Source organism: Gadus chalcogrammus, chromosome 7, assembly GCF_026213295.1.
Source record: "Gadus chalcogrammus isolate NIFS_2021 chromosome 7, NIFS_Gcha_1.0, whole genome shotgun sequence".
Taxonomy (NCBI): Eukaryota; Metazoa; Chordata; class Actinopteri; order Gadiformes; family Gadidae; genus Gadus; species Gadus chalcogrammus.
In genome coordinates, this window is record NC_079418.1 from 28,772,582 (window position 1) to 28,796,821 (window position 24,240).

Here is a 24,240-nt window from a genome sequence, read left to right on the forward strand (position 1 = left end):
ATTACAGGCCGTTCGAAAATCTGCCCTTCTGTGTCTAGTGACATCACACGTGGGAGTCTCCACCTAGATGTATAGATAAGAAACATTTGCTACAGTCAACTAGGTAGGCTAGTAGCCTGAGCTATCAATCATAGATCAAGGTGGACAGTACACTCCCACTTATGCTGTCACTAGAACACAGGAAAAGGCAGGCTTGTAATGGCTTATCACTCACACCTGGTGGTGCAATAAGATCCCTTTAATGGTCACATTCAGAGCGGTTTGGAGAATAGTTTTCATAGAGCAATATGGAATATAGTTCTATATTTATTAACCTCCACCTCAAGTTTTTTGTAATAGACCATTTTCTTGGTGAACTACTTGAATCCTAGACGTCACAAATACACCAACTTCAAAAGGTCACTTTTACACTTTAATTCACTTTATTAAAACCATACGCACACACACACACACGGAGCAACACACTTTAGAGATTCAATACGGGAAAGGCACTGTGTGCATCAATATTCTGCGAGTGAGGATTTCTTAACACACACACACATCTCAAAGAAAAAAAAAAATCTGATGTGTCATTTCAGACAAACTAAAGACTTGTCGGCAGGTATCTATGACAACACTACATCAGCAATTAGAATGACCCTTCAGGATGCTATCCAACGAATACCCTTTGAGGCGTTCAGTACAAATGGCCGTGTCTGAAGTGTAAATACATCGCAGACAGCCGCTGTTTAAAAGCCCAGTTGTACCTTCTGAAAGTCAAACGTCACAACACGCATTGCAATGTTATATATTATGAACACACTAATGGAATGAAACTCAAAAGTGTATGTTCAATATACAATAGAAACCTTACGTCAAATCATTCTCTAGAACCGCACAAAGTTCCTTCCTGGCTAGGGCATGCACACCCAAAGAGTAAGAAAAACCCTACAAAAATAGACCTTTCCGCATTTTACAATTTTTACTGAGTCTCCTCGGAAACATCCAAAAGCATAAACATCGTAAGTTGTCCAACTGTCTTTATACAAGAGTTATTCTCTATAGAAAGATAGATCATCGCTATTCACATATTGACAAAGAAATCCGATCGTGTTCCTTTCATCATCATGTGGCCAAGTGTCTTGTTGAGCCAAACCATACAACCGTATTTAAAGTCATTTAAATGCTTGGCTTACACACACACTAAACATGCATCCTCCGGTGCAACAAAACACACGCAACTCAACCAACAGGCCAATCGAAACATTCTGGGGAGCTATGTGGGAAAATGAAAATATACTTTAATGAACTAAAAACAGCTCGCCATTCTAATGAATAACAAGATTTAATTTTTTTGCATTCACGAAACATCTCCATGGACACACACACACACACACACACACACACACACACACACACACACACACACACACACACACACACACACACACACACACACACACACACACACACACACACACACACACGGAATGATAGGTATACAACATATTTCCATTCCAACAGAGACACCATATCCAAGCGGCTGTATAAGAGTCGGGGCAGTAGTCTTGAGTCTTCAGCGTCCATCCCTAACCTTTCCATCAGTCCGATCTGGTCGCCACATGCCTCCTCACCCCCTACTCCGAAGACGACACAGAACAATCATGGCCGACGTGTCAAGACGATCTCCGAATCCAAAAGGGTCCTTGGTTCTGCATGATTTGGTGGTAGTTCCCGGACTCAGCGGCCGTTTCTCCCCAGACACGCCTGTCAGCATCCCACCCCCCATCCCCCCCGCCCCCCAGCACGACGCTTTCTGACTGAGTCGTTCCCATGGTGACTTGCGTCCCGTTAAGTGCAAGGGCATGCCCGCGTTGCATCACGTCAACCTCAACAATCCTCCTCCGCGGCCCCTTTTTTTTTAAAAAAAGAAAGAAAAAGGAAAAAGGCGCCGTAGCCGTTCACTGTGCCCGGGTGTCAGGACACACCCGTGTCTTCCTGCGTTGGCCCGCGTCACTGGACGTCAATGAGGTGCCTGAGGTAGGACTGGGTGAGCCCGCGCAGCTCCTCCAGGGCGTAGTCTTCGGGCATGGGCAGCCGCGTGATGAGGGCCGTCAGCTTGGCGTGGGGCGGCTGGAGGAGGAGGTCGGCGCCCCCCTCCTCGGCCTGCTGCAGGCTCAGCACCACCCGCAGGATGTTGGCCACGCGCTTGGCCATCTCTGGAGGGGGGAGAAGGTTAGGTCAGGGCTGCTCAGGAGAGGGGTAGGGGGTACTTAGGGGTACTTTGTGGGAACGCAGGGGGGAAATTGGACAATTTCTCAAAAAATTGTGTAATCGTTTAGTAAATATTGGTTAGGGATAATTGTCCGCTTTAATTAAACGATTTGATTCTGAAAACCACGTTAATGAAATGAAGTTAATCTGAATACTTGCATAAAAGTGTGGTAATTCTGTCCAATGAAAAGCCATTGATATAAAAAGGCGAAAGTGAAGCACAAGCCCATGTTCCTCAAAGTGTTAGCACCACCCACTTCATGTTGATATTCTCACCATATTACCTGCACATATGCTAGGCCCATTTATAATCATGTTTTCAGATTCAGCGAGCTAAAACCATCCCATAATATGTGCAACAAAGAAAACCCGGTAGGAGGGAGTTTCATCTATGAAAAAACAATGACGTCAATCCCCCAAAGAAAAGCGCCCGGCCGCAGTCGGTCACCCACTGTTGCATTGTGGGTCTGACCGAGCGGCCGGTTCTGGCCGGTCGGAGCGGGTCTTACCGGACTGGGCCAGGCAGTCCTTGGCGGTGGTGCAGGGCAGCAGCTGGATGCGGCTGCAGAGCGAGGTCACCTCCGTGTAGAGGCGCTCCGTCTCGTAGCCGGGGCTGTCCATCTGAGAGGAGGAGAGCAGGACAGACGCCATGAGGGAGGGGACGGGGCCCGACGGACCACAGCCCCCGGGACGGACCACAGCCCCCGGGACGGACCACAGCCCCCGGGACGGACCACAGCCCCCGGGACGGACCACAGCCCCCGGGACGGAGGGCCGGTATGGTATGGAGCAGTGTTGCCGCTGACGCTAGATTTAGCGACTTCTGGCCATCTCTGGCGACTAAAAAGCTTATCTAGCGACTGGCGGTAAATCTGGCGACTTTCTTTCATGTTATCCCACATCTCTCTTCGTCTTTCACTCCCTCATCTCCAGTCCCCGCCCATTCCCAATCCCAATCGCTTGCTACGATTGGGATTGGGTTCCTCCTTCTTCGCCCGGATCCCCCTCGAATGCAAATGGAGTGATTACATTTGACGTCATTACGCAGGTTCTAGCGGCTTTGTGATTCCTTTTGGCCACACGGGTAGGGTAGTACCTGCTGGATGTCCTGCAGGCTCTGGATGACCCGGATGTAGTCCAGGTACACGCGTCCCGCCGTGTCCCAGTCCTGGATGCCGACGCTGCGCTCGGGGAGGGACAGGCCGCCCAGGAACTCCAACAGGTAGGCGTGGTTGTCGTTGATGATGCAGTCTGGGCAGGGCGGGCGGGGGGGGGGGGAGAAGGAGCGCTTCGGTGGGTGGGCGGTTGCGTTTGTCTTTTTTAATTTCGACTTCACAATAAAAGTCTTCTGAAATAAATCCCCCATTTTTACCCGCTCCTTAAAGGTGATACCACCTTTATCGGGTATCATATACATATGATACCCCCCAGTGTGAGTGTGATTAGTCTTTACAGGCATCTTCTGACATCACAAGTGGGCGTGTCCACCCAGATGTGCGCTGGACAGATCGGTCCACCAGCCTACCCGGATGACTGGAGCAAACGTTGTTCATCATCCGTCACACATCGAGGTGGACACAACCACTAGGCTAATCACAACCACTTGTGTGCCTGAACAGGCTGAACTAGACTCGGTACCATCACAGAGCGTTTGGTTTGGCCTGTGATGGGGCGAGGCGGCGTCGGCAGCGGCGGGCCTACCTGAAGCCAGGTGCTGGATGAGCAGCTTGTGGCAGTGGTTCCAGGAGCCGGCCTGGTAGAGGTGCAGCGCCTCCTGGTGGCGGTCCCCGTCGCGGCGGGCCCGCATGGCCTTGGCCTCGTGGAGCCACTGCTCGGGCAGCAGCAGCCTCTCGGTGAGGAAGCGCTCCCTGCGGTCAGAGTCCTCCGTGCGCTGCAGGGGGCAGTAGAGGCTCAACATCTCCCTGACGGCGCGCTCCCGCAGCCTGCAGAGAGAGAGAGGGAGAGAGAGAGAGAGAGAGAGAGAGAGAGAGAGAGAGAGAGAGAGAGAGAGAGAGAGAGAGAGAGAGAGAGAGAGAGGGAGAGAGAGAGAAAGGGAGAAGGAAGAGAGAGAGAGAGAGAGAGAGAGAGAGAGATAGAGAGAGAGAGAGAGAGAGAGAGAGAGAGAGAGAGAGAGAGAGAGAGAGAGAGAGAGAGAGAGAGAGAGAGAGAGAGAGAGAGAGAGAGAGAGGGGGGGAGGGTGTTAACATACACACATTAGCTGTGTTCGAAATCGTTCCCCATACACTCACTATTCCCTATATAGTGTTCATGATATAGTGCACTATATAGGGAACGAACAAACGAGAATTCAGTTGACAATTCTAAACGAAAGCCGGAGACTCCATCATTAAACGTATTCGTTATTCAGCTCCTTCTCCGGAAAAACACGACCGCATTGCATTGTGGTATACGGGAGTCACATGTAGGGTACATCGTATGTACACTCAAATTTTGGGTATTTTAAGTGCACTATATAGTGCATGTAATTAACCACTGAGAATTCGAACACCACTACAAAATGGCGAGCACCCTATATATAGTGCACTATATCCGTGATAGGGAACGATTCCGAACACAGCTACTGTGGTCCGTACCAGGGAGGAGACCGACCACCGGATGGAGAGGAGATCCCTGCACGTCTTTCTGCTTTGCATCTGACGGTGAAATCGGGTGTTTTTAAAAACAATGGACACACAGGACTAAAGGCTTAGTCGTGGTTCCACGTTGACGTAACGCAAGGGGGGTTACGGACCCCTTACGTCCTTGCGGACCCTCCTTGCGTCCACCACAAGGGCCTGACGTGCACCTCCCAAAAATTGTACCCTTGCGTCGAGGCGACGCCGCAGCGAGGGCTGTGATTGGTCCGCTCGCTAAAACCCGACGCAGAACCAAAACAGGTTCACGACTGCGTCGAAGCGTCTGCGTGGACCCTTGCGTTGCGTCGACGTGGGACCATAACCGGCCAGTAACCCGGCCAATCAGTATCAGCTCTTGTCCGAGCAGGTCAGTACGACGGGTACTGACGTGTTGCGAACGGGTTTCTGTGGTCAGCACACTTATACCGCTGCCCCCTCCCGTCAACCATCACGGGAATAAATCACGACAAACACTTAACGACCGGGACGCCCTGTCATGCAACGTCCAAAACAATCGGCGACGACCGAAGGGGCCTCCAGGCTTGCGCCCGGTGGGGTTCGGTTCGGTTAGGGTTGCCGCGGTAACGTACGCGTGGTCGGGGATGTGCAGCAGGACGAAGACGGCCAGGTGCCAGAGGCCGGCGCTCTCCAGCTGGGCGGCGTAGCTGGCGTGCAGCAGGCCCTGGCGCGGGCCGCTCAGGTGGCTGTACTGCAGCGCCCCCAGCACCCCCCACAGGTGCCAGCTCAGCCGGTAGTCCAGACGCTCCCAGGTGACCGCCAGGGGGTCCAGCAGCTGGTGCAGGCTGTAGTGCCTGGTGGGAGGAGGGGAGGGTTGTCATGGTTCCAAGACAGATAGATGTGTACTTTATTGATCCCCAGGGGAACTTCAAAGGCACAGTAGCTTGAACAAGTCCCACACACAGCATACACTTTCAACATAAACAAGATGATAACATAAGGTATCCACATGGGTAATATGGAAGATAAATGATACACATGTGTGTCATGAAGGTAGTGCAAATAAGTACATTGACACCATGGAAAGGTTGAAGCCTGAAGATATGCTTTTGGATGAATTGGAAGGGTTGCCTGCTAGGCTGCTTAAAAAGGTCCTGTAGGTGTCTAGGATTTAAAAGCGTTTTTTTGGGTGCAATTAGTTAGAAATGGCAGCGCCATCCGGCAGTGAAATGCGCGTTTGAAAAGACTGGAGATTTAGAATATCTAGATTTTAGTCCACGCCCGGCTCGTCTCTGGCCACTTAAGGTGTATCGTCCCTCATTGGTTCAGGGGGGCCCTCAATCACAGGTGTAGAAAAGGGGAGGGACCTTTCGGGTTGTTTAGGTTAGAAAACTCTGCTCTTCCTCCAAAACGATCAAGTCCGACCAACAGCAATGGAATGAAAAGGAACAAAAAAATGAAAGAAAAGCGATCCCGTCGCCGACCATGCGCAGGTTGATCAGGGTCGAGAGGCCTACCTGTCGCTGTACAGCCTGAGCAGGTGGAAGCAGAGGTCGTAGAGCGGCCGCTTGGCCGACTCCTCCTCCTCGTCCTCGTCCTCCTCCATGTCCGCTCCCTGGGACGGGTCCAGGTAGGGGGGCAGAGGAGCGCAGGCGTACCGCCCCGTCTCCCCGTCACCCTGAGGTGAGGAGGGCACACATCAGTCACACATGGGGCATGTTTTACCCATTTAGATACACAACTGGATAGACAGACATAGATATTAAGATAGATGGATCCATCCATCTATAGATATATCTATATCTATTAGGGGTGCGATGATACGCATATTCGTACTGACATTTTTAAGGTTTGATATGCGTTTCATTTCGCTGCTTAGCGAATTATTATTTATTTTTTTTATCGTTAGACCCCTTATATCTATAGATTTAGATATCTATACCTATATAGAGCCCACGTTAAGTTTTAAAGAAGTGCGTGAGACCACAGCGCGAGACCACCGACCTGGAAGGCGTCCTGGTACTTGGCGAGGGCGTCGGCCACGGAGGCGGTGGGGGGCAGCATGTACCAGAGGTGGACGGCCACGCAGCGCTTCCAGTCCAGGCTGGAGCACACGTTCACCAGGCACTCGGAGGACTGCCACACCTGGGGAGGGGGGTGAATGAACGTCAGATCGGGAGGCGATGGGGGGGGGGGGGCCCTCACGCCCTGCCTGTCCAGCCAAGGCCCCTGGATGGAGGGCCGAATGTGGCCGCAGCCACACGTAACAAATAGTAAGGTTGTGCAATTAGTTACATTTTTTTTTTTTGAGATTTCGATTTTTTTGTAGAAATTGCAATAATGAACAGCAGGATTATTAGATATTTTTTTTTTTTATTCTTTTCGATTTTAAGATTTTCGATTTTAACATTTTGTGTATTTTTTTTAAGGAGAAAATTTCAAGTTCTCAGTTGGCACAACGAACGGGCGAAAGGACCACTAGAGAGCCAAAGGACCACTAGGGCCAAAGGACCACTAGAGGGCCAAAGGACCAGCAGAGAGCCAAAGGACCAGCAGAGAGCCAAAGGACCACTAGGGCCAAAGGACCACTAGAGGGTCAAAGGACCAGCAGAGAGCCAAAGGACCAGCAGAGAGCCAAAGGACCAGCAGAGAGGACCAGTCGAGAGGGGGGGGCTTACGGGTTTCCCGGCCAGCAGCGTGAAGATGCGTAGGCGGTCCTCGCTGATGTGGCAGTCCGTCTGCATGCGGCACCAGTCGGCCAGCTGCAGGCCCAGCAGCTCCCTGCAGGGCTGGGAGCCCATGGCCTGGGCAAGCAGCACGGCCATACGGTGTTCCCCTGGAGACACACACACACACACACACACACACACACACACACACACGCACACTTAGAACGCATGGCTATGCAAACATCATCCAACACAAAGCCTGAACAGTTGACGGAATGCAAATACTTGGCTCCCCCTAGGGAGAGCCAAGTTACCACTAGGCCTAGGTCTGGGAGGACAAACTGATCCCAGCCTAGGTCTGGGATTAGTTTGTCATCAATATCACATCGACATCCTATAACTGATAGCTGTAGGTATTCTACAGTCTAAAAAACATACCTCTTTGTTTAAAATAATCTTATAGGGATGCACCGAAATGAAAATTCTTGGCCGAAACCGAAACCGAATATACTGAAACAGTTGGCCGAAGGCCAAAACCGAATACCGAATGTGTCTTTTAATGTTTTTCATTCATTCTGCTTTAATTTTTCCCCATTGCATAAATCAAACAATTAAATGTCCTTTATAAACTTTTTTGTCTTGCTTTTCTATAAAAAAAAAATCAATTACAAATTTGATACAAAATATTTATTTAATACTGAACGTTTTCTAACATTCCAGCAGACATTATAGCAAGAATTTAAGAACAATGTACCTTTAAATAAATGAGTAAAACTTTTTTTTTTTTTTTTAATAAATAAATGAAAATGTTCGGCGTATTATGTTCGGCCTTTTTACTCCTTCGGCCGAAACCGAACATTATGTTTTTCGGCTGAACATGTTCGGCGGCTGAATATTCGGTGCATCCCTATTACGGACCCGTCCCGAAACCCCTCTAGCTCCGCTGTCTCACGTCACAGCGCTGCACAGCCCGCCAGAGAAGTCCTCTGAATTCAGAGAGTCTCCCTCCTACTAACTGGGAGGGCCTCCAGCTCGCCCTATGGGACTCCGACCCCCCCCCCCCCCCCCCCCCCCCCCGAGCCCTACCGTGTTTCTGGGCGAGGCGGCAGGCCATGCTGATGCGGCCGCCGGTCAGGTAGCTGAAGATGGCCTCGGCGTGGTTCTCCTTGCCGGCGTTGCCCACCTCCTCCTCCACGCGGCTCGTGGCGCCGCTCGACAGCCAGGCCGAGAAGGCCCGCCTCCTCTCCAGCTGCTGCAGGTACTCGTCGGGGGCCTCGGCGTCGTCCGCGTCGTCCAGGGCCTCGGAGGAGCCCAGGCGGCCCCACAGCGCCTCGCAGAGGGTCCACACCTCGGCCCAGTAGCCCAGCACCACTACAGGAGCACAGGGTACACTTCAGCCTACTCTATATTCCCTTCCAATACTTCTAGTACAGACGCTAGAGGCACCGTCACACCAAAATTGTACCGGGGCCGAAAATTGTACCCGCCTACGTAATCCGCGTTCGAAACATTACGTAATAGATCGACGATTGTCCGTTGCCAGGCGGGTTTCAAAAACATTCGCGCTCATCAAGACGATATAACATAATACAGATACCGCTTGTTTTTACTTTATATTGTATTGTATTAAATGTAGCTAGTAAACTGAGGGTTTAAAGTGTATCATAGTTTAGATTTGTATTGTATTTAAATGTTTAATCGGATTTGGCTTTTAAACTGAGTGTTTAAAGTGTATCGTAGCCTAGCTAGCTTGTGTTAATTTAATTTACAAAATAGACGCCATCGTTCGACGCGATCGTCCGTTGCCAGGCAACGTTCTACGCGATCATCAGTTGGCAGGCAGGTTTGGAATATTCGAACGCAGATTACGTAGGCGCCGGCGGTAACATTTTCGCCCCCCGGTACAATTTTGGTGTGACAGCGCCCCAGAATACGGGAGCACGTCCCTCTGTCACTCACCGTCCCCGTCGGCCTTCTGCTGCAGCTTGCTGATCCACTGGGCGTACTCGTGCAGGGCGGAGACCCCGAGCTGGGGCTGGACCAGGGGGCACGTGCTCCCCTCCGGCGTGCTGACGGTGCTGTGCTTCAGACAGATCTCCAGGGGGCGCTGCAGCACGGCCAGCCTGGACGCCGACTCCTCGCCCTCCATCTCCTCCTCCTCCTCCTCGCCCTCCTTCTCGTGCTCGGGCTCCACGCCCGACACCTGCTCCAGCACCACCTTGAAGGCGCCGTCCGTCAGGCTGGTGGGAAGGGGGGAGAGGAGAGGGAGGGACAGGTTAACTACCCCACGACCGCCACAAATTCAACCGTGCGTGCGTGTGTGCGATGTTAAGAACTATGTTGTGTGTGTGTTAAGGACCCCCAAGAAAACGAGATTGGTTAATCTCAAGGAGTTACACCTAATAAAGACATTTTAACAACCATATAGGTGGGTTGCCATAAGTAATTCGGGGGGGGGGCTCACGAAACATCCCATTGGCGGCCATTCCTCTGTGCTCCAAAGACACACAGGGGGGAGTGTTATGTGTGTGCACGGGTACATGCGTACGTTTTGCTCCGCACGGTTTGAGGCATGAAGCTGAAGTCCGCGTTGTGGCCTTTGTGCGTGGGCTCCTTGGAGTGGGGGGCGCTGATCTGCTGGGCGCAGTGGGCCAGCGTCCAGCCGGGGCCCCAGCCCACGCGGAACGACCGGCCCATGAAGAGGCCAGCGTCCATCAGCAGGGCTCCCTGAGGAACGCCACAGGGACAAGGCTGTTTAGTGCAAGGCTGAACCACAGCACCGGGCGGACCAGGTCAGGGAGACCCAGCAGGAACGTCCCACATGGAATAGGGTTCTCAATATAGCTCTAGGGCTGGGCGATTTGGCAGAAAAAAGAAAAAATATATAAATAAAGGAAAAATATAAAATGAAAAATATGTAGTTTTTTTAAGTTTAGATTTAATTTTTCTAACCCTAACCCTTTTTTTTTTTTTTTTTTTTACATATTGTCCTAAACAATAAATTCGAATTACGAAAAAAAAAAATGAATCGCCAGCTCTAGCGTTATTCAAATGTTTTTCTATCTGTTCACTTCACGCCCTCTTATTTTTCATACTAAATCAATTCTATGAATCAGCTTTGAGTCCTGACAACAGACCGCTGCAGCCAGGGGGGCCATTGCCTGCACCCACCTTGCCCAGGGTGACGGACTCCTTCAAGGCCACGGGGCCGCCGAGCCGGCGGGCCCCCACGGTGCGGATGGAGGGCTCAGGGGCCCGGGCGGGCAGGAGGAAGGAGGTCGCGGGGGTTGCCGCGCTCCAGGAGAAGCCCCGGGGGGTCTGGCCCCTCGCCGGGGAAGCCCGGGAGAGGGAAGGGTGGAGCTTGGCCGAGGAGGGAGAGCCGTCTCGCAGGGAGGGGTCTGGGGCCTGGGCGAACAGGCCGGAGGAGAAGCGCGCCTGGAGGAGACCGCCGACTGGTGGGAGAGAGACGCAGCGTTAAGGGCTGATTAGGGTCCCACGTTCACGCAACGCAGACGCTTCGACGCAGTCGAGAACCTTTATGGTTCTGCTTCGGGTTTAGGTGAGCGGACCAATCACAGCCCTTGCTGCTGCGTCGCCTCGACGGAAGGTTACATTTTTTGGGAGCCGCACGTCCGGCCCTTGCGGTGGACGCAAGGAGGGTCCGCAAGGAAGTAACTTGTCCGTAAGCGTGAACGTGGGACCATAATCAGCCTTCAGAAGGACAGAGAAGCAGCGCTAGGGAAAACAAATGGACTGCATTCATAGCCTATGAATGCACACCCTATTTCAGGGTTCTTTTCTAACCAGTAGCCACTCAAAGACCTTTACAATCCCTGCCTGATATTCACACAGACGGCGGTGTCAACCATGCAAGTCAACAGCCAGCTCGTAGGGAGCGGTTAGGGTTTGGCCTTTTGCTCAGGGACACCTCGACACTCGGATCAGGAGGGCCCGGGGATCGAACTAGCAGCCTTCCGGTTGCCAGCGAACCCGTTCTACCCTCCTGAGCCACATGCCACCCAAATGGGAAGTAGATCATAGGAGCGTACCCGAGGGCCTGTTCTGCACTCTGGGAACCAGACGGCGGCCGGAGGAGGAATCTACGGCGCTCTTCATCAGCCCCTGCTCCTGGTCGTCCTCATCGTCATCCTCGGTAAACAGAGAAGCCTTCATGATCTGATCGAAGGAAATAAATAAGATTAGTGCCCAGAGAATATTAGTTTTAAGGGCACAGTGTGACTATTATAAAATCAAGGGCATTTCTATTAAAAGTGGTCAAGCTTATTTTATTTACGTCAATGTATGTTCAAAACCACTAATTATTAGAAGATCAAACAAATCAGTTCTGTGTAAAAGACTAAACATGTGGCGGATCCTGAGGGATGTAAAACATACATAATTAGGTATGACGAAAAATTGTCAATCTCATGTTAAATGGATTGAATCCCCTTATTGAAATTCCCCAGAAAGTAGAGTCTCTCTAAACACTGACACCTGACTGAACACTCAAACTCCCAACGGAAAGGCTGAGTGCCCCCCTGGGTGCCCCCCCTGGTGCGTGACGCCGGCGGGCTGTACCTGGAGGGTGTGGGGGTTGATCCCAAGAGAGGAGGCGATCTGGCTGGAGGCCGAGACGGGCTCCTGCTCCGAGGGCACGTGGCCCGTGGCGAGGCCGGCGAGGCGGCTGCTGAAGGCGTCCGAGCCCCAGTCCTCCTCCCCTCCCAGCAGGCTGTCGGCCAGGGAGCCCTGGGTGATGTCAGCCATGTCGCTGTCCAGCTCCGCCAGGCCGCTGGCGAGCTCCTGGATGGCGGTGGACTGGATCAGAACACCACACACACACACACACACACACACACACACACACACGAACACACAACGCACACAGAGAGGTGTGTGAACGATCATAGAGGTATGTTCAGTTTCTAGCACACAAGTATGTAGCAGTATCTTCGTATAGAATATGACATGTATAGAGTAAAGCTCAAATGTAATGAAGTGAAACAGAGCTAACAGACCAGCGTGTGAAGGTTCACTTCAGTAACTTTATTTCATTAACCCTTGGTATCGGGATCAATATCATGACAACTTAACACCACAGACATTGGTCGTACAAATGTATATATTTCTCCTTCCAGTTATTTGAATTGCAGCTTATGCATGATAATGTAACATGTAAAATCTGGAATAAATATACAAAAATATCTGGTTCATCGACAGCCAAAAAGGCCATCTAGGGAACATTAGACCACGCCTGTAACAGAGCTGTTGTACAAATTTGTAAATACTTTTTTGCATTTTATTCTGAATAAGTGTCACAATAATAGAATGCATAATAAAAATGGAAGGTTCTATAAAAATCTCCAAAAAAACCCATCTATACTGAAGCTACTGTGAAACAGTGCAAGCTAACAACCCATCCATTCCGCTTGAAAATTAACTTAAAGATTAATTTAAGTATAGTCTACAATTGCAACCCGTCATGTCATCCACATGGAAACGCAAAGCGTTTTAGAACAGCAAAAATATCTACTTTAGCTTGCATTTAAGACATAAAGGCACTTCATCCAAATCAGCCGTTTTGTTATCATCCATCATTGACCAAGATGAAGTTAAAATCAATTAATTAACTCAGTTAACAAACATGGTAAAATATACAGCATTCATAGCCCAAAGTGGGTTCGAAGGCATCAGAAAAGAAAATAGGCTTTTTTAATGCCATAAAACCAGACACAATGTGGCAAGATGAATTCCCAATCGTAATCAAGGGAGCACTTCACCCAAACCTCGTACACATACACACACACACACACACCCCTTCCATGCACACAAATGAAATGAAGTCCGGTGAGCCGGATGCCTGTAGTTGTTCATATTAAAACCATCAATCTTCCTTCATTCCTCTAGTATTCTGGGTGAGGATTGCTCCCCTAAGACCTATACTCAAATGATGTTGATGTCAGAGATGTGGGTGGACACCGGCAGCTCCGTCTACCTGAGCCTTTGGCGCCCCCTGCAGCTGCGAGGGGGGGAGCTGCTGGAGCAGCTTGGAGGGGGGAAGCGACGGCATCGTCTTCAGCTTCTTGGGATCGGCTTTGGACGGCACGTCCTCCTCCTCGTCAGAGTCCTGGAGGCCGTATTTGGAGAAGTGGACGACCTGGTGAGGTGAGGAGAAAGGTGTGCTTTAGGACAGGGTTCCTCAACATTTATATTACTGAGGCCCGCCAACATATTTGAAATATTTTCAAATACGCAGGGAGGGTGTAGGCGTCCCGACCAACCAGTAGGGGTCGCTAGTGCAGCGACCAGGACAGAAACCATTATATGCCTGTCTTATCTAATCTAATGAACACAGATACTGTAGGACCATTGTTAAGAATAATCTTTTCGGGAAGGCTTTATTTCTTATTCTCTGCAGCCCAGTGGCCAATGCTCGGCTGCCCGGTACCGGTCCGCGGACCGGTGGTTGAGTACCCCTTGTTAAAAAGGGACTCAAACATCACTGGTGCTAGGCTGGCCTGTCGAGGTCCTCGAAGCCCGTTTGGACAAACAGCCCCAACAGAGGCGTTTTAAGAGCGCTTGCGGCCCCTCACCTCGAACACCCAGGAGCCGGTCTCGGGGCGGTACTCCAGGAAGCGGGCCCCCTGCTTGCGCGAGGCGCTCTCCAGACGGCCCTCGTAGTTCATGTCTCCCAGCCGCTCGGGGCTCTTGATCTGGGTGCAGGTGGTCTTGTCGTTGGGCCACACGCCGTCCAGCGTCACCTCGGCACGTCTTTGGGGGGAGGGGAGAGCGCGTTAGTGACTCAGAGAGAAAGCCAGAACAGAGACTACAGCAGTCTTAGCCTGACTGATTTAGTATGCAATTTTTTATTTTTTTTATTTTCACTAAACAAGTTATAAATCATTCTATACTAGTATGACCAACACAACATTGGAAGCAGTCAACATATAAAGTGCTCTTTCATTTAGGCCAGACCTGTGTTGAGATTAATTGATGCATGAATAGATATTCACATCTTTATTTAACTATTGAATTGTAAAAGAAACATACGAATCTTCAGATCTCCAGTCAGTAACAGTAAGGAAGCACAAAAATATTTCATAATCCCCCTAACTATTTAACACTATCCATAAAGCATCTTTGTGTATTTTTGTGTCTTAGGCCCAATCCCATTTCTACCCCTTACCCCTCCCCCTTCTCCTTGTTTTAAAGGGGTATGGGGAAGGCGTACCCCTTCCCCTTCCCCATACCCCTTCAAAACAAGGGGGAGGGGTAAGGGGTAGAAATGGGATTGGGCCTTAATCTTGACATAGATAAACGTGCCCAACATGCCCAGCGAGCCAAGATAAGGGCACCCTGCAGCGGGTCACTCACCTGTTGAGACCCTCCCCCTGGGCGGGCTTATTCTTGTCGTCCGGGTAGACGATGACCTCCTTGCGTCTGAAGTGGACGATCTCGTCCAGGTTCAGCCCAGTCGCGTTCACCACCCCGCAGAAGAACACAGAACCGTAGCCTACAGGGAGCACGAGACGATGAAGCATGCAGGCAATCCATCACCGGCAAATGACATCCATTGATTTTCTTTTAGATGCGTATATTATGAATATTAACGAAAAATTACAGAATTACCAATTGACTCACTCATCCATCATTTGAAATACAATACATTAAAAGCAGTGCTGTAAAATGGCTTTTCATTTTGGACACACCAGTGGAGACTAAAACTAGAATGACAACCAAATACTCTCATGGATGGTTTGCATACATTATCTAGGTAGATGCGTCATTACCTTTCCTGCCGATGGTGAAGTTCTCCACCACACACTGTCCGTTGTTATCGACCATCTCGGCCAGCTCGTCCATGGACGGGATAGTGTAGTACCCCACACGAGACAGCACTATGCCTGTAGCAACGAACAGAGAGATGTGTTCGTATCAAACTTAAAAGAATGGCTTCCACGCTGATGCCATGCATTTAGTCAGTCATAAGAAACAGGGTATTACAACTCAATTAGAATCCAAGAGACTACAGACTAAGGCCCAATCCCATTTCTACCCCTTACCCCTCCCCCTTTTTTTGTAGAGGTAAGGGGAAAGGGAAGGGGTAAGGGGAAGGGGTAAGGGGTAGAAATTGGATTGGGCCTAAAACTGTTGAATTCAAAGCGGTTAATCATTTGGGCAAAGGGTTAGGGTGGTGGATGGGTCCAACCAGCCACACAACCGTATTAAATCGATAAAAAGGTGTGCGTCTGTGTGTGAACAGAGAGAAGAAGAACACTGACCGGCTGGATGAGGAGCCATCTGAAGGTCCTCCACCGCTTCCTCCTCCTCTTCCTCCTCACGTTCCCCTTGAAGCGAGTCCTCTCCCAGAGACACGGACACATCCTCACAGCTCAGCTGTGGAGCACAGAGTCATCCATCATTATTTTCTACAACAACCAAGGGTTCAACACCAGTCTATTCTGCCTGTTCTAGCGTGTTCCGGTGACTGTATGCCTGGACTCTCCTCATGGTTAACCGGCCAGCACCCGTTCATCAATTTAATGTTATGTTTTGCATGCATCTACCTGCATGTCAATTATGGCACCCATTGCACTCCTGACCATCGCTGGAGGGAGGGATCCCCTACTAAGCGTTTCTTCTCAAGATTTCTTCCTTGCTGATTTAAGGGACTTTTTACTTGCCCTTTTGGGGGCTTGGGTGAAGGGAGGTGTCATACATACTTGGCCTGTTAAGCCCTTTGAGACTGTAATGGTGATTAAGGGGTATCCAAAAAAAAATGATTTTGAACAATGGACCATTGGGCAGACCCTTCAGCCACCGTCCTAGTCGGGACCTCCAGTGCGTTTACCTCGGGGCCGTTCCTGACCGCCCGCTGCATGTTCAGCTCACAGATGGTGTCCTGCAGGGCAGCCTGAGAGCGACCCTGCGGGATGGGCTTGGAGATGGGGTTCACGTAGAACTGGGTGACCTCCAGGTCCTCCTCCGCCTTCTCCCCGCCGACCACCATGTCCCGGAGGTCGTCCTGATCGTCCATCATGTGGCTGGGGGAAGGGGAAGGATTGGATTAAAGGCAACTGTAGGCCAGCCGTGAGATGACACGATTACAAGAGCACCGCCTCGGAGGGAAGAGCCGTGTGTGTGGTGTGTGTGTGTGTGTGTGTGTACCTGTGGCCGTTGTGAGGGTACTCCGAGGGCGAGGCCAGGTCGTCGGTGTCTCTGTTGATGGGGCTGCTGTACAGGCTGCTGTTGAGGTTCTTCAGCACCAGCTTCTTGATGCTCTTTCTATTGGCGGACAGAACACACACGCACACACAGAATGGTTGATAGTAAATAAAGCATCCATAAATAAAGGGCAGAACAAATACAAACACAGCTTCTTGACGCTTTCTATCGGTGGACAGAACACACACACACACACACAGCAACCATAAATATAGAGCAGAACCAATACTTTTTGGGGGACAAAAAGATGGCCACTGATTAAATTAAGCACAGAACAAGACTTATTCTAAATGTTACATGGTTTGCTGGAAGAGAGGATGACGGAAGAGAGCATAATTTCTTTGGGCTGCACCCTGATAACATATGACGGTTACAGCACCGATGCAACCTCAGAAAAATCCACGTAATAAATGGTGGCACGCCTGCGGACGCCCTGGTTGTGACCTGGACCGGAGTCTCCGTGCGTGCGAGGTGTACGGTGGGGGCCAGTGGCGGTCCGTACCTGGGCACAAAGGCTCCGTTGGTGAGGGAGGGCTCGTCATCGTCCAACCCGTCAAACAGCTGGGACTTGGAAGCCCCCGACGAGGTCAGCGCCTTGGGCCGGACTCTGGTGGCGGGCCGCGGGGTGAGCTTGTAGTGGGTGGGCGTGGTCAGAGCCTTCTGAGCCGTCGGATTGGTCGGCTTCAATCGCTGCGAACGATGGGTTGACGAAGTGACGATTTACATTTAAAATAAAAATTATTATTTGATCGCCGTTAAAAAACAAATAAATCTTGTTCGCTTGTACAGCGAAGGAAGCGCGACCCACCTCCTCCTTCTTCTTTGGGTCGGACAGGGGGTTCCGGAACAGGGGGGAGTCCCCGAAGGGCGAGTACGCCAGCGCGTTGATCTGCTGCTGCAGCACCGCCTGCTGGGCGGCGGCGGCGTTGGGGTCGGTCAGCGCTGGAGGGGCAACGACAAACACACGCATCCTTCTAAAAAACACTCGCAGAATGAGAGCAAAACAGAGGCACCGAGCGACTAAGAAACTGATTATGAAGGGAGAGGTGGATGCTGTCGACTGGAGAGGTGGGGGGGGGGCACTGACCGACGGGCTGCTGTGGGGCGCCGAAGCCTAGGGTGCTGGCTCCGGTGTTAAACCCTCCAGCACCGAAGCCTCCCATGGCTCCTAGAGTGGTGCCGAGCTTGTTCTGGGTGTTGCCAAACAACGACGTCTGGGCCGTGCCTACTGCTGGGGGGAACACACACACACACACACACACACACACACACACACACACACACACACACACACACACACACACACACACACACACACACACACACACACACACACACACACACACACACACGTTTTCCTTACTACGGAGAAAAACAGCTGATCTCATAATGCAATGCCTTTCTAGTGAATGTGTTTTTCTGATACATATTAACATTTCTACGACGTGGAAACATCTGCTCAATTACCCTACTAATGTAAATACATCATAGACATGGCATGTCTGGATAAGGTTATGGTTTAATACACAAAACCCCCATCCAACCTAGCGGTGCATCTACGGTTACCTGCTCCAAAGCCAGCTCCCAGGCCCGTCCCAAGGCCCCCCGGCGCCGCCTTGTTACCAAACAGACCCCCACCCGTCGGGTTGGCACCAAACCCTGCAACCGGCAAAAGCACAGCGTGGTCATCAGGGAGAACTCAATCCTTTGACCCATTAAGGCCGATCAGGGTCAGCGCTGGTGTCACGCCTGCCCCCGCTTACCAAAGGCGGACGTGTTGGCTCCCGTGCCCAGCGTCAGGGCCGGCTTGTTGCCAAACAGACTGCTGCTGGTACCGAACGAGGGGGTGCTGGTTGTGGTCGCGCCGAAGCCAGCCGGCTTGTTTCCAAACAGGCTCTGTTTGAGAAGACGAGGACGGACGCATGTCAGACGAGGTCGCTTGACTTGTGCCTGGTACAGAATCGTGTATGCATGGTGTTCGCTGTACGACGGCAGACTTTAATCACCGGGCCTTCTGAAGGACAACATGCATTTCACGAGGTATATGCCACTCCGTTCGTCGTACCTGTGTGCCGACGGCGCCGAACCCAGTGTTGGTCTGTCCAAACAGCCCGGTGGCCGCGCCGAAGCCCGTGGGCGCGCTGGCCGGGGCCGCGGCACCAAACAGCCCCCCCGCCTGGGAGGCCACGGTGTTGCCAAACAAACCCTGAGAGGAGAGGACACGACCGGGTCACGCGCACCGCTTGTGCTTTCAGAATCAGCTCACGGCTGTATTAATGCATGCGGTTCGATTGAACCAAAAATGATAACGCATTCGTTCGACTCCACAGGATTTCTTGGGATAGATAGGTGTGAGAGACGGCAGCGCATTATGAGGACTCACCATAGTGCTGGTGTTGGCCTGGCCCATGGTGTTGGTATTGCCGAAGGAGAAGCCTGGGTTCTGTGCAGTGGTGGTCTGACCAAAGGGCTTAAAGAGGCTGGCGGCCGCAGCCTGCTGCTGCTGTTGCTGCTGCTGCTGTGCCTGCTGCTGTTGCTGCTGCGCCTGCTGCTGCTGTTGCTGTGGGGTCTGCTGGCCGAACAGGCTCCCAGTGGCCGCCCCAAACCCACCGGCACCTGCACAGGAAACATCAGGACAGTTTGAGAAACATGGAGACAGATCGGAAGGAGTGGGGCCTCAAGTAATGGTAGGAGCAGTATTAGGGAATAGTCAATGCAGCGGTATTTTACTTTGATTTAGATTATTCAATTAATAATTTAATACCGTTTCCCTTCTGCATCATGAAGAGGAAAGACATATTTTGTTAAAACTTTAAATCTTGACAGTCAAACAGTGAACGCCTTCATTTCAAGACGTACCCAGAACACTCACCACTGTTTTACATACGTGCAAAGACACAACACGCCACCATCCTAAACCCAATCACATGATGAAGACTCAATCGACTCACTGGCGCCGAAGCCGGTCTTGGCCTGTCCAAAGAAGCCCGTGTTGGCGGCTGCGGAGCCAAACAGCCCCGTGGCTGCGGTGGAGGTGGCGGGAGCCGCAGCTCCAAACAGCCCGCCCGTCGCCGCTGCCATGGGGTTGGTGGGGCCCTTCCTGCCTGCCTGGTAGTCCTCCAGACGCAGCTCCTGCACAACAAGACACGAGACGAGTTCACCCTCAGGGACGTGACCCCCGCCACTTCAGCAGCACGCATAAGAAGATCCTCGTCACCAGGCAGCGACCCGTGCACGACTCTTTTGCCGGCGCAACCCACATATTTTTTTTCCACCAAACAAAGCGCTTTCCCGCAGTGCACAAATGTTGGGAGGACGTTTTTTTTTTTCACGCGTGTGTGTTGCTCGGTCCACGGGGCCTTCCTGACCCACCTCGAGGGACTTGTTCTCGTACTCCTTCATGGCGGTGATGCACTGGTGCTTGGTGTTGATGCTCGTCGTCACACCGCTCTTCACCATCGTGTCACTTCCTGTCGGGGGCTGCAGGGGGGAAAAAGGTATGCATCCATTATTCGTTCAACTACACCTTGTTGAAAGTATCTCTTAATACAGGCGAGTATGGTTGGGATGTCCCGAAGACGCAGACGACAACACGCTCCACCGATGGGATCGCTGAGACTTCTTGACTCGGGGTCCGACCGGAAGGTGCGTGGCTCATGGGAGATCCTCACATTGAATTTGAGGGCCGTTCCTGGTTGCTGGGCCGCGGTGAACCCAGACGCTCCAAACAGGGAGCCCGTGGCGGCGCCCCCAAACGGGTTGGAGGCGGTGTTTGTGGCCCCAAACAGACCTCCGCTGCTCGCTGTGCTGGTCCCGAATGCTGGGGAAGAAGAGCGTGCGTACGTACGTGCCATCAACAAATACGAAAGGACTAAAGAGCCGGTGGGCCGACAGCACACATTGGGGATGATATTTGGAAAATATCATATTTGTCGCCACTCACTGCCAAAAGCAGCCGGTTTGCTGGCCCCGAACGCATTGCTGGGTTGGGAGAAGAGTCCAGTGGCTGCTCCGGGGTTGGTGCTACCAAACAGGCTGGTGGTTGTTCCACCGGCAGCGCCAAACCCAAAGCCACTCGTGGCGGAGGACGTCACTGGTTGGCTAAAGGTACTGGATCCAAAGAGACCTCCTGGATAGGGAACAGTAGCATATCAGGGAATTGACTCAGGCTCAGTGGGAAGAACACAGTAGCATGGTAGAATTGAGCGACATTTCGAAAGCTTCACTGTCCCATCACTGCATGAAGTACTGTTTGGGAAACTTGTGTACAAATAAAAAGGGCGACAAACCAGGTTTGTTTTGTGTTGCCCCAAATAGGCCCCCAGTGGTGGCTGTCTGTCCGAACGCAGATCCTCCGAATCCTCCAGTGGTTCCAAAGCCAGCATCTGCAAATGGGAAAGAGGCCAGGACAGGACAATCACTAATTAGTGTTTATTCATCTTATCATTTATCTGCCCGAAAAGTTAATTAACTTTTCACTTGCAGGTTACAATTGCGTAGCCTCAACATGCTGACAAATGTCAGTTCTAGGGCTGCAAATAACAATTATTTTCTGAGTTGATCAATGCAAATATCACTTTTTCTACAAATTGTCATCAATAAAAGCAAACGCCATCCCAACTTACTAGAGTGCAAAATGATGTCTTTAATATGCCTGCTTTGCCTGACATGGAGCTATAATACAGTTATTTTAGAATGATCCAAATTTTACGGACACTGCGGTCAACTACTGTCAACTCAAAGGCCAAAACTTACTTTGCTGGCCAAAAGTAGACGCGGTCCCGAACCCCCCGGTCCCTCCTCCAAAGGGAGCACCAAACGACTTGTTGAACATCTTGATTGGCTAGCAAGACTGCATAAGCCTGCTCTGTGGATAGAGAAAAGAATGGCACACATTAACAGGCACGTCGTTCATCAGCACCAAAACATTTTCGTCATCTACATGAAACATAATCAATGTTTCTCTTATTAGTTATGCCTGGACTTCAGGCTACACAGAAAAATATCAAAAATAGGCCGGCATATATACAGCCACTTTCTTTGCACAGAATTGTAGCTGCAGGCCTGCACGTCCATGAGCATGCGCTGTGGCGTGTCAACACGGCATCGAAACTTGTAGATTTGTTCCTTAATGGGCTTTCTCTCATGGTTTAGAGAAAGCTACCAACTACCAAGCCAGGGAAGTTTGCGTGCGCTTACCATGGTTGGAAAACAAAGATACAGATGTAAGAGCTGCTAAAAACTTGTTTAGGATATAATGGATGTCCAATTGCGGCACACGTCTACACCACAAGGGCTGAGTGGAAAAAAAACAACGAAATCCAGCCGAATACTTTCAAGTTGAATGCATCAATGGTGTGCACTCTATAACATAATTCCACAGAGACTAGAGGTTGTAGTTTTTTCAAACGACATACTGAGTCTCATTTGGACCATTGTAGTTTTCACATTTTGCATGCATTCTTTCAAATTCATGTATTTTGAGCGTATTGAAGTGACAGACAAAAGGTTGCAGATTCTTGTCTACCAGGCCACATCTATCTGTAATGCTGTCTGTTTTAGTGTGTTGCGGTGATGCAGATTGTGGACACTGCTGCCGGCTAACAGCTTGCTCACTGGCACTCTTTTCTTTATTTATTTGTTCTACAATTTTGCTTGTCATACAATGCATGATTATGGCCCCCTTTGCTCTCCTTCCCATCCCTCGGTTGAAGGGCTGTCAAAAATATATGGAATACAAAACCCTTTGAGATTTACTGTGACTAAGGTCTATAAAAATACAATTGAATTGACCTTAAAACTGATAACTTATTATTCTTCAGCAAATAAATATGTTCATACCATTCTCTTCCACGTGTTATTTACTAGTGGTTCGAGCTTCCATAACATCATTTACGCAAATTGTATTTCCTAGCTTTAAGTTGTTTGGTGTAAGGAAGAAAAAGGATTTCCATTGCTGCCAAGATAAACATTAAGGCTGATACGATGAGTGGAAGACTTCCCATGCTCAACTCAAGTTAACATAGTGGACTATGGCTAACGAAAAGCTAGCATGGCTCTGTACACCAAAATACTAATCTAGTTTCACTCATAATATAAGTGATCATTAAGCATTAAAAACGTTTGCAAGGTAAATACAAGTTCATCTTCCATCTGAATTTTGAATTGACGGTTCGCAACCAAGTAAATAAAGTGCGTTATCAAGTAGTTAAGCTTAAACTAGCGTTGATGCTAAACGATGTAGCTACGTCAACGACACCAAAACAACGCATTGAGAGGGATACATTAGTTGGTCTACATACCCTTAATAACCTTCGGATTTGCGTCTAATTATTGTCGTACGTTCACCACAATATGGAAGATAAAATTCAATATCGTTAACGATTCAAATTCTCCTTAGCTAGCCAAACAGCATTGCCGGATAGCTTTCTCAGCGAGGAGGGAAAACTGCAGCCAAACAACGTCACGGCGCAGCATAACACGTAAAACACATAACACGTACGTCACTATACTATCGTCTCGCGAGATTTCTTTGGCGAGCCTTTGACGGATAATTTAGGATGCTTTAATTTCTCTGCAACTGCTCTCTACTGCTTTAACTGTTGAAGAAACACAGATGTAAGAACACTAACAACATCACCCTGTCTCCTGATTGTTGGAGGAGCCCAGTTAATGCCACCTAGGTGGTGGAGTGGCAGCCACCAAAGTGGCATGGAGCAAGCAGAGTTCGTGGGGAGCTTTTTTTTTTTAAAGTTAAGTTCAATTTAATTCATGAGAAAGCTTTTCAAGCCAATCTTGATCTCATTGAGATGAATCTACGTTGGCTGCCACAGATGAATAATCCTGGAGCTCAAAGGCGAATAATAGAACACAACGTGTAATATTAACGTATTCTAAGCGTTACGGCCTTGGCCGTACCCTACATGTGCTTTGCTCTGTCTCCCCCTCCTGGTGTCTTATTGTCGGTGCAATGGGCCAGGCTTTCATTCGTTTTCCTCTGTTCTAAACCTGTTCGACATGCACACCTGCCATCCATCTCCGGTCATCATCTCGGCTCTTCTTAAACCCCGGCTTTTCACCCACTTATCGACAGATCGTTGTTTCAACAACAGTGCTAGATAACCAGGCATTAGTGAAGTTCGTATTACTAAATATATTTTGTGTTCCATATTTCCTCCTGTTCATTATCTCTGTGTTCCCCTTGACCCAGGATCACGAACCCCGTACCAGCCTGCCATACACCCGTGTGCTCATCTACTTGCACTACGTGCCTGTAGCGTATCATTACATTAAACCTCTGATTTTATTGCTGCGTCTGCGCTTGGGCTCCCCCGGTCAAAAATAATGGTAATTATAATTCCAACAGTTTATACAACTCAAATTGTATGTTTATTTTTTAAAGCAATACCAAAGTTTATATTTGTCGATTTGGTTATCATGGTCACAGAAAAGTTAACCTTAATATCAAGATTAGTGTTATGTATTTACAATACAGTCATCAC

General features: G+C 50.1%; 1 protein-coding gene across 2 annotated transcripts; it reads right to left on the reverse strand.

Annotated features, from left to right (window-relative positions):
• Positions 1 to 1,786: 1,786 nt before the first annotated feature.
• Positions 1,787 to 23,214, reverse strand: nup98 (nucleoporin 98 and 96 precursor). 2 transcript variants are annotated; one of them, XM_056595065.1, is made up of 35 exons: positions 23,041 to 23,214; positions 21,494 to 21,605; positions 21,028 to 21,123; positions 20,682 to 20,867; positions 20,410 to 20,558; positions 20,111 to 20,218; positions 19,690 to 19,870; positions 19,122 to 19,354; positions 18,804 to 18,944; positions 18,502 to 18,634; positions 18,305 to 18,397; positions 17,826 to 17,966; positions 17,547 to 17,680; positions 17,241 to 17,428; positions 16,682 to 16,798; positions 16,365 to 16,557; positions 15,796 to 15,910; positions 15,304 to 15,417; positions 14,888 to 15,026; positions 14,107 to 14,284; positions 13,509 to 13,670; positions 12,095 to 12,331; positions 11,566 to 11,692; positions 10,688 to 10,968; positions 10,065 to 10,243; positions 9,476 to 9,756; positions 8,603 to 8,887; positions 7,526 to 7,683; positions 6,852 to 6,992; positions 6,365 to 6,525; positions 5,480 to 5,701; positions 3,955 to 4,196; positions 3,350 to 3,504; positions 2,763 to 2,874; positions 1,787 to 2,198 (listed from the first exon to the last, which is right to left on the reverse strand). In XM_056595065.1, exons 2-35 carry the CDS (start codon positions 21,570 to 21,572, stop codon positions 1,993 to 1,995), a joined length of 5,667 nt encoding a protein of 1,888 aa, XP_056451040.1. In that variant the 5' UTR covers positions 21,573 to 21,605; positions 23,041 to 23,214; the 3' UTR covers positions 1,787 to 1,992. The 2 variants fall into 2 exon arrangements, with proteins under 2 accessions (XP_056451040.1, XP_056451039.1); XM_056595064.1 differs by having other exon boundaries at positions 17,826 to 17,969.
• Between the last annotated feature and the right edge of the window lie 1,026 nt (positions 23,215 to 24,240).